The sequence below is a fragment of the Zea mays genome, chromosome 7 (genome assembly GCF_902167145.1).
Source record: "Zea mays cultivar B73 chromosome 7, Zm-B73-REFERENCE-NAM-5.0, whole genome shotgun sequence".
Lineage (NCBI taxonomy): Eukaryota > Viridiplantae > Streptophyta > Magnoliopsida > Poales > Poaceae > Zea > Zea mays.
The window spans coordinates 153810522-153820779 of record NC_050102.1 but is presented as its reverse complement, the minus strand read 5'-3'; the positions used below and the strand labels follow the sequence as shown (position 1 = coordinate 153820779).

At 49.0% G+C, this 10258-nt stretch overlaps 3 protein-coding genes across 3 annotated transcripts; 2 read left to right on the top strand and 1 right to left on the bottom strand.

Annotated features, from left to right (window-relative positions):
- Window positions 1-775: 775 nt before the first annotated feature.
- LOC103633154 (uncharacterized) lies at window positions 776-1589 on the bottom strand. Its single transcript, XM_008654834.4, has one exon. It carries the CDS (start codon window positions 1548-1550, stop codon window positions 981-983), a length of 570 nt encoding a protein of 189 aa, XP_008653056.1. The 5' UTR covers window positions 1551-1589; the 3' UTR covers window positions 776-980.
- A 3681-nt stretch (window positions 1590-5270) lies between these two features.
- Window positions 5271-5952, top strand: LOC100284793 (uncharacterized). The gene has a single exon (NM_001157688.2). It carries the CDS (start codon window positions 5383-5385, stop codon window positions 5857-5859), a length of 477 nt encoding a protein of 158 aa, NP_001151160.2. The 5' UTR covers window positions 5271-5382; the 3' UTR covers window positions 5860-5952.
- A 1953-nt stretch (window positions 5953-7905) lies between these two features.
- LOC100285630 (SAUR52 - auxin-responsive SAUR family member) lies at window positions 7906-8629 on the top strand. Its single transcript, NM_001158521.2, has one exon. It carries the CDS (start codon window positions 8013-8015, stop codon window positions 8469-8471), a length of 459 nt encoding a protein of 152 aa, NP_001151993.2. The 5' UTR covers window positions 7906-8012; the 3' UTR covers window positions 8472-8629.
- The last annotated feature ends 1629 nt before the right edge of the window (window positions 8630-10258 follow it).

Here is a 10258-nt window from a genome sequence, read left to right as displayed (position 1 = left end):
TGGATGGCAAGTTCACGGCCATGTTTAGTGAGCATGTTGCTCGAAGTTTCCGGTCCGCTTCTGGAATCGGTCGTAACTTATGCTAAGTAACATGAATATCATTTTTGCATGCACGGTTTTCCAAGTTTCGAGTGACCTGCAGTTCAAATATGAATTTTCCGAAGAAATTCAAATAAACGAACTAAATCTACTAACGATTGAAAACTCTGTTATAATTGTCCACAAATGATACATGTAAGTCTACATAGTGTAGGAACATACCACAAAAAGTTGGGAGACAAAATCAAAAAAATAAAAATATACTTTGCCGAGTGTCTAGAGAAGACACTCGGCGAAGAGTCCTTTGCCGAGTGCCCAGTATACGGCACTCGACAAAGAAGCCTCTTTGCTGAATGCCAACCCTCGGCAAAGAGTGACGACCGTCAGCTTTGGGACGGCCGCTGACGGCCCTTTGCCGAGAGCCCCCTTTGCCGAGTGTTTGACACTCGGCAAACGTGTCTTTGCCGAGTGAGGTCCTGTGCCGAGTGTCCAGCACTCGGTAAAGAGGCTCGTTGCCGAGAGCCTAACTTTACCGAGTGCGGCTCTCGGCAAAGCCTTTTTTGCCGAGTGCCCGACAAAAGTCACTCGGCAAAAAGGCCGACACTCGGCAAAGCCTCGGATTCCGGTAGTGTACCAACAAAACTGTTAGTAAAACTCTGAATGCTGCAGCAGGTTGGTTGCCAATTGGAAACGAAAGAGGCACGATGGCACACTGTGGTTCAGCTGGAGCACGAAGTGGCAATAACCTGAAAATTATGCTCAGGAAATTAATTTTTTGGGCGTGAAATTAAGCTGTAATATGCTCACTGCTCAAACAAGAGCACTGGCGCTAACTTGCTAATCGCTACCTTCCTTAATGGGTCGCAGGATCTGAACAACACCTCTCTTTGTCCTACTATATACAGTGATGAACTCTCTGCCACTACTTATACAGCTGCAAACTAACAGCAAGCCGCCACATATGGCGCCGCCGCGTGGTCTGCAGAGTGGCACGACATCGCCATGGTGCTGAGGAACGCCTTCTCCAGGTCCGCAGAGGCGCCCCTCCGCAGCAAGCACAGGGCGTACTCCATGACCATGGCGTCGCAGGGCAGCAAGATCCTGCCGTGGCCGCCCGCGAAGCCGAACTCCTCTCTGGACATGTGCAGGAGCTCGGCGAAGACTTCCGTCCCGAGGCACGCCAATGGCACCTCGAACCGTGCCCCGTCAGTCGTGTACACCGCGCAGTGGCCCTTGCTCGCCACGGAGGCGCAGCACCTGTCGGCTTTCTTTGCCGCCGCCGCCGTCCCCCAGGCGAGGCGGCGCTTCCTCCCGAGCGCTTCCATCCTCTGCCACTTCTTGGCCAGCTGAGCGATCCTCTTGGTGCTGATCATGGTTGGTTCTTTCTTGGCTGTAAAACTGGTGGAGAGCTCGCTGAGTTGAGATTGGTGATGGTGTTCCGAGACCACTTCGACATGGATATATAGCTCAGTCCAATGGGGATCGTATTGTTGGGCAAGCGACAAGGCCATGAGGACGGCGAGTGCGATGTTGCATGACGCGTCTGCGAGTGCGAGTACGATTTGGATGAGACTCTGATGGGGCCGAGTGTCTGGTGGCGTGCCGGTGCCGGTGCTGTGCTTTCGGTGCTGGGAAGTGGCACGAGGACCCCATGTTTGTTTGTTGGGACCACCGACTGATCTGTGCCCTAGAAACAAATGTGGTGTGCAAGGTCTGGAACTGACAAAGTGGACCTACTTTACATGTGGTCCTCATGACCCATGCTGTGGAAGGCCGCTTAGCAAGGAGTATCAAACAGGTCGGTATGGCAGCAGCACATCGTGATATCATAGCACCAAACACCACTGCAGTTGGCTTCAGCTAGCAGTCGATGGGACAGTTGAACAAGTGACGAAATGGAGCTCACATGAGATGCCGGTGGTCCAACAGACCGCCAAGCCAATTGAACAAGTGATCTGAAGCTATACATGTCCATTCGTGCGTGCTGGGCCGGCACGGCACGAGCACGGCAAAGCACGACACGAGTTTGGGCGTGCCGGGCACGGCCCGATTCAATTCCATGCCGTGCTGTGCTAGCCCGCGGGTTGAAAGCCTGGCCCAAGCACGGCACGAAAGAGGCAGAAACGGGCCGTGCCGTGCCTGTAGCCCGGTCAGCCCATAGGGCCGGGCTGGCCCGAAGCACGATTTACATAAAATCACAGAATTCACATACATTAAGAGACAGTCACATATATTAACAGAAATTTACATACACATATGGAAATTCACAGAAATTCAAACAGTTCACAAAACAACCCAGAGACAATCACAGATCACAAGTTTATGCAAACAATATATACTAATGGAGCTTTAGTGCAATGCTGCCTCATTAAAAACCTTCCTAGGTAAAAACTCACACCTCGTGAGAAAACCCTAGGAAGGAAAAGAGTACAGCCAGCTCCTATATAGGTTCAATGTATACAGTCCAGAGTTTAAGTTCATCACAATTTACAACATAAGAACAGATCACCCACAGTTACACTTCCACCAACAGATCAACCACCTCTTCTTTCTTTGCCTCCAGTAGTTTCTTCTAGGTACATTGCTTCAAAAACAACTTCAAGTTCTTTGGTGTCTTTCTCCACCGTGTGCTGACTATGCAAGTCAGCGAGCTCCCAGTCCTTTATGCAGGACAAAACTTCAACCATATCAGGAGTTAGGCGCCGCCGCCGGTCTTCAAGCACCCTGCCAGCTAAACTGAAAGTGGACTCTGATGATACAGTGGAAGCAGGCACAGTTAGAACATCTTATCAGAAATGCCAAAATCATCAACAACCATATGAACTCTATCAGCAATGTTTCTTCCAGTATGAGCCACTTCAATTGGTCTTAAACCTAGCAATCTCTTTTCTAACTCCCAATCTGAATTTACATAATGAGCAACTCACTTATGTAATCTTCTTTAGCCTTTCCTGACCAGATATCAGATGTAATAGCAATAGATGACACAGACTTTTTCAAAGTTTCAATTAATTTGTCCATACGTTCATTATAAAGCTTGATTAGGTCTCTAGCAATAGTTTGTCTAGATGTTTTAACAAATCTAGGATTATGAGCATTCACAATATATTCTTCAAATGCATCACATTCAGCAAAGGAAATAGGTAAATCGGTTCTAGCAATCAAACGACACAATTCAGTACGTGCCCTAGCATCAGAGTACTCCCAACGCATTAGTGAACCATCAGGATTATATTTAAGCATAGATTGAATTCTACCAGATCGTTCCTTTTCTTTCTTAGCAGCACAAGTATCAACATGGCGTAGCAAATGTCCAGTGCCACCAGAGGATTTAGCAGAAAACTTAGCCTTACAGTGGATGCATATGGCAGAGACCCTTACCCTCTTACCATTCACCAAATCTTTTACCTCTGTGAAGTCATTCCAAGCTTTAGACCTCTTCTTCCCTGCTCTATCACCTTCAACCGTGCTCTCATCAGTCGGGCTCGTCGATCCCGTCCCAGTACCACCACCAACAGGCTCTAGCACAGGGTCCACATTGACAGCAGCATCTGCGCTGCTGCCGAGGATGAAATGTCGAGCATCCTCAGCGTCATTGTGGTCCTGCAGCCTCAACTCCTCGGCAATAGCAGCGGCCTCGGCAACCGGATCTATCTCCATTTCCATGGTCGCGCGCCTGCTGGACCCCCAATTCCTCTGCGGCTCCGGTTTCTCAACGACGAGCGCGGCACCAACCTAATCGGTCGGCGACCTTAGCACAAAACAAGAGAGGATTAGCGACAGCCGACAAATTAGTGGATTAGAGAGGACTCAGAGGAGAGGAAGATAGAGAATACCAGCGCAGGCGGAGCACCGGAGAAGAGAGGAAGATGGAGATCCACCGACGACGGTTAGGGTTACGGACTTAGGGTTAGGGTTGGCGTTAGCTGCTTGGGGTTGGGACTTGCGAGTAGACAGTAGAGGTAGATCCACAACCACAGTACACAGGAGGGAGAGAAGAGGCTCTGGTTCGGCGGTTCCTCAACGGATCAACTCAACTGGCGATGCGACGACCGGACGACGACGACCGGAGGGAGAGAAGAGGCACGGGAAGACGGGAAGGGAGGAAGCTGAGGAAGGAAAGACCTAGTCCATACCGACGCGGCGACGTGGATGACCGGAGGGAGAGAAGAGGCTCCGGACCTCCGGTTCGGCGGTTCCTCAACCGGCGATGCGACGACGACGACCGAGTAGCCGAGAAGAGGCCACACCGACGACGACGAGGCCACGAGCCCACGACGACGACCGAGCTGCGAGTCTGCGAGCGAGATGAGGCGGCCGGCGGTGGTCGGCGAGCGGCGGGACTGGGGCTAGGGTTTACTGGTTTAGTCGCCAGTCGCCAAGAGAAGGAGAGAGACCGAGGGAGACTGGGAGAGTGGCGGCCGTGTGCCCGAGCGAGTGAGTGGGGGATTGAGATTTGGGCGGCAGGCGGCTAGGGTTATGTTGTCTCGGGCCGGTGCCGTGCCTAGCCAATATCCAGGCCGGGCTCGTGCTGGCACGCGGGCTACTACATCAGCCCAAGCACGGCACGGCTGGCGTGCCGGGCTGGCCCGAGCCCATTTTGTTTCGGGTCGTGCCGTGCCCGTGACGGGCCAATTTCGTGCCGTGCCACGGGTAGCCCAGTCGGCGCGGTCCGGATGGACATGTATATCTGAAGCTGTCCAGCAAGTTGTTTTGGACCTTCCACTCCGGTTGTTCAGATATACAAGATGCATGCATGATATGGGACGGATTGGGACTGGGCAACTGTCAGGCCATATGTCAGTCTGAGGACCCAATTCGGATGCCCAGATATCTCAGCGAAGGAATCACATAGAGATGGTCCTGACACGCGTCGGTCCCAATTTTCATGTGGTCATCACGAGGCGTGCTTGTTAGGCACGACTGGTCACCATATGGCAGCGCATTGTGGTATCCAACTCTACTGAACTATATCCAAGAAGCACGCCCGACAATGCTGCAGCACTAGTGGCTCCAACAAGTGCCAACACAGATGGCCCAGGCCCCAGGGAAAATCACACACTCGTTTTCTCTTGCAATGCAACATTGCATGTTGCGAGCTCGTGGCCTTGTCCCTTCACAGCCGGATCGAGTGGACAGCTGCACCTCAACGGCACCCATGATTTCTCCTTGATTCACTTCCTCACCTATAAATCCATCGGGCTTAGCACCAAAACTCTACCAGTAAGTCCATCGGCAAGCGAAGCACTCCACTCCACTCCACTCCACCTGTTAGAAACAAGCTAGCTCAAGTTCTCTCAACTTCTTGCCAGGAAAGCGCGCAGGAGGTCGACGGGAACGACCATGGTCAGCGCCAAGAGACTTGTGCAAATGGCCAAGAAGTGGCAGAGGATGGCCGCCACGGCAAGGAGGCGGATCGCACTGGCGCCGCCGGCAAAAGGAGCCGCCGAGGGATCGTCGCCGCCGTGCAGCACCTCGCGTGTAGCTGTAGCCGGCAAGGGCCACTGCGTGGTGTACTCGGCGGACGGCAGGCGGTTCGAGGTCCCGCTGCCGTACCTCGACACCGCCGTCTTCGGCGTGCTCCTCGGCATGTCGCGGGAGGAGTTCGGGTTCGCCGGTGGCGACGGCAGGATCACGGTGCCCTGTGACGCCGCCGTCATGGAGTACGTCATGTGTTTGCTTCGGAGAGACGCGTCGGAAGAGGTGGTGAGGGCGTTCCTGAGCTCCGTGGTGAGCCGGCCTTGCAGCCACTGTGGAAATGGCTCGCTGGTGCAGTCCACCACGGGAGTTCGCCAGCAAGCTGCTGTTTCTAGCTTCTGAGCTGAGGATTAATTAGCACTTAGCTAGATTGTTTTATTATTATTATTATTATTATTATTATTATTATTATTATTATTATTATTATTATTATTATTATTATTATTATCCTTGAGTGATATATGTAAATAGTTTGGAGTTTGGAAATGAAGGTTAGATACAATTGTTCAAAAAGAAATGGAGCAGAGATTACACTGCAACAAGTTCTCTCGTATCTACCAACCGTCTTCTGAAGCAATTTAAAGAGAGATAGACAGTGTGCCAAAATTAGGGATTATCACATGTCCATACTAGTAGAGCATTATTTGAGCATATCCGTCAGCATGCAGCCATTTCGTTTGTTTTGTCCTACGATTTTTTTCTGCAAAGACTGCATGCCGTTCAATTGCAGATGCAGCGACAACCGGGAAGCCGGTGATAATGGCACTAAAAAAATAGATGGACTTCAATTTCAACAGTCATGCCGTGTTTAGCATATCGTGCATAAGACCATACAAAACACCATTTCGTACTTTAGACTATACTGTTTATATAGTGAAGTTCAAAATAAGGAGTGTGATAGTGAGTAAGATAAGAAGGCTGATGGAGACATCAAAGCTTCAACAACATTTAGAATTAATCTATGTACCCTGCTAGCTGTTCCAAGAGCAATAGCCTAAGCAATAATCGCCATGCAAAAGTTTTTCGATTCCTGCTTGACGTCCTACCAGCTAAGGATGAAAACTAGAAACCATCTCCGTTTTCATCCCTGCTACCAGCCCACACTCACCCTGCATAGGAATGTTAGTAGGAGATGAATCTGTTGCAGCTTCAGTTGCCAGCATCTTCTAAGGACTCTTGGAATGGAAGTGCATCTACCATATTACCATCAGTGGTTAACTTCCAGCATCAGATATATATCATGCCCGTACCTACAGTGATATGAATATGCAAAAGAATATCTATAGCTTGCTGTCCAAAAAGAGTAACAATTTTGAACATCACTTTTTTTTTGCATTTGGCGTCCATAATTCTGATAAATTGTCGTAGACGCACTAGTAGTGCAGTGGCAAAGCTCCCTGGTCCTTGCACCTTATTCAAGTGGGATTAGTCTCTATGTCTTAATCGCTAGCTAGTGTCATGTTCTACAATCTGAACTGGTTGTCATATCATAATTTTTTTTAGAAATGTCGTTTTGTCACGTTCCGATCATCATCGACCGACGTACAATTAATCCTATAGTATCGCTTGCTGATGGACTGATGAAGAGTTGGTGCTACGCTGATGCATTTTATAGATGAGAACTGACAACTGAGAAGGAACTGATGAGAAATAGTAGAAGAGCATGAGGTCCAACTCTGCAAGTGCATCTATCGAACTCTGGCGGTCTAGAGACAAAGGCCACGAGCTCTGAACATGCAGTGCAAACAAGGAGAAAATAGTGTGTGGTTTTGATTAGATTGCTCTGGGGCCATCCGTTTGGGTACTTGTTGGATCTACATCCACCAGGCTAAGATATTACAGTATGCTGCCATACTGCAGTGCTTTATGCTGCCATACTGCAATGCCTTGTGCTGCCATACCACATGGAGGATTGGGTCCAAACTGCCAGTACCAACTGTTATGGACTATGACTCTAAGCGACCGCATTAAGCTTGCCAAGCAGCCCACACAACTTGGTCGACAGCTTTATCGCCCCTTCAATCTCCGGTCTGCAGCTGGACTGGATCACTAGCACGTCATGTGAGTGAGCCCTATTTCGCAGCATGCCACTGCCATCTGATTGAGACACATCTTCCCTCATTTTTCTGTGGGCGTGTCTAGGTTTCAGTAGGAAATAAAAACCCAAGCTGATCCGCTGAACATTTCTGGCCCTCACCACAACGGCACAACCGGCACCGGCATGTGCCAGACACTCGGCTGGCCCCCAATCAGAATCTCATCCAAATCGTTCCCGCAGACGCGTCTTGCAACACCACACCCGCCGCGCTCGTGGCCATGTCCCTTGCCCAACCATTTCATTCCAGCACCGGACTGAGCTATATATATTCAGGGTCAGGTGGGCTCTGAACATCATCACTTGCAGCTTCACAAGCAAACTAAAACACAGCAGCTAAAGGCACAGCTCTCCAGCATTCATCCAGAAAGAAGAGAAGGAACCAAGCCAACAGCCAACCATGATCAGCGCCAAGAGGGTCGCTCATCTGGCTAAGAAATGGCAGAGGATGGCTGCACAAGGGAGGCAGCGCCTCACCTGGGGCGGCGCAGGCGCGGCAGCAAAGCAAGCCGGCGAGAGCTGCAGCTCAGTGGCGAGCAAGGGCCACTGCGCCGTGTACACGGCCGACGGGGCGCGGTTCGAGGTGCCCCTGGCGTGCCTCAGCACCCCTGTCTTCAGGGAGCTCCTGCAAATGTCGCAGGAGGAGTTCGGCTTCTCCGGCGGCGATGGCAGTGGCAGGATCACGCTGCCCTGCGACACGGCGGTCATGGAGTACGCCATGTGCTTGCTCAGGAGAAGCGCCTCTGCTGAGCTAGAGCAGGCGTTCCTTAGCACCGTGGCGGCAACGTCGTGCTGCCACTACGCCAGCCGTGTGGCGCTGGCGACGTGCGTAGGAGCCAGCCTGCGGGTTGCTGTTTAGTGATGTTCAGTGTAGTGTATAGGTAGTAGATAAAGTATTATTATTCGGAGCCTTCTGATCCTGCAACTGATCAAGTAAGGTGTTAGTGTTCTGTACGTATGTATGATTCGCTGGATATGATTGGCTTATGGAAATTGTGAGGACTACTTACATTACGTGGCAACTGGCAACAAACTTTCTTATGCACAACTAACTTCATCAAATCAGCTGAGAGGTTGTTCATTAAAAAAAACTGAGGGTTGCTTCATGTGGCACAAGTGCACAACGCAAAAGATATGGATGAAGACCAAACATATAACATTAAAACCGGCTGTCAGAATGTACAACAAATAGTGCTGCACATCAGCCACAGTTAGGGATGCCAATTTAACCTGAAATCCGACGGGTGCGGATATGGGTGAAGATTTTGACCCGCGGGTGCAACCCGCACCCGACCCGAAGTTTCGCGGGTGTGTGAGTACAGGTTTCTATTTCAACCCGCAGGTGACTCGCACCTGACCCAAAATTTAGTTTATTCATTTTTTTGTGTAATAATGATTAAGATACAATAGTAATTATTTTTCAATATGTAACTAGGCTAATGATTCGTGAAGTGTTTTGTTGCTGCTCAATGTGAGAAGGCTTAAACTCATAGATATATAACTCAATTATTGCTGATATTTAATTGCTGGTAGCTAAATTATTGATTAAAAGTGTACACTAAGTAAAACTCGCGAGTGACCTAAAACCCGACGGGTTTGGGTGCGAGTTTAGAATGACAGTCGTGGGTGTGATCGTGGGCGGATTTAGGTAGACTTTAAGGGTGTGATCGCGGACGTGTTTTTACTCCACCCGACCCATTGTTATCCCTAGCCACAGTGGAATAGTGCTTTAGATCATATATGTTATTGCAAAAGTTGCTAAGATGTTTTTACCGTGACCTAAACAATCACCCATTTTATTATATGGCCATGTGTTCATCAATCACTGAACAACCAAGGCAATCCAGTCAAATAATACATGTATTGGATAATGGATATATACTAGTTTAGTTTGGTTGTACACTTCCGGTGCATCTAAACTCCAATTTTTGTTTCATGGATTGAAGAACACAAGTGCTCATCACACTGGTATATATTCGTGGCTCCAGATTCATATTTCTCGTATGGAGTGTTTGGTTTGGCTTTGGCTTTTGCCCCCTAAAAGCCAAAAGCCGAACCAAAGGACTGGATCCAGAAAGCAGCCTTTTCTAAAAGCCGACTTTCTCGGAGTGTAAAACTTAAAGTACATCTAGACCTGCTTTTAGATGATTTTGGATGGAATTGTGAAAAAATATATGCAAAACTAAAAGTACCTCTAGAACTTTTTTACAGTCACAGCCTAACCAAACAGACCCTAAAGACACTCGTAAAGACTATTAAAGTCTACTCACATTGTGGTATTTGTGGCTCCTCACCACTCCTTATTCAATCCCCACCAAGACCACTCTATAATTATACACCCTCAGAAGCAATCAAATTCACTTTATCAAAGAATCAAATAGTTGAAGTTCTACAAAATAGACCCTAAGAACAAGGTAGGGAGCCGTATTAATAATAGAGTAAAGTGGGCTTAAACCCATTACAAAGATCCATTAAACACAGTACATTAGTACGCCACACAATACATTTAACAACTCCCACAGTCGAAACTCTAGCGACGGCAGATATTGAAACTGGACCGAAACTCCTCAAACATCGACGTAGGGAGACCTTGGTGAAGATGTCGGTGAACTGAAAAGTAGACAGGACATGAAGTACTCACACATC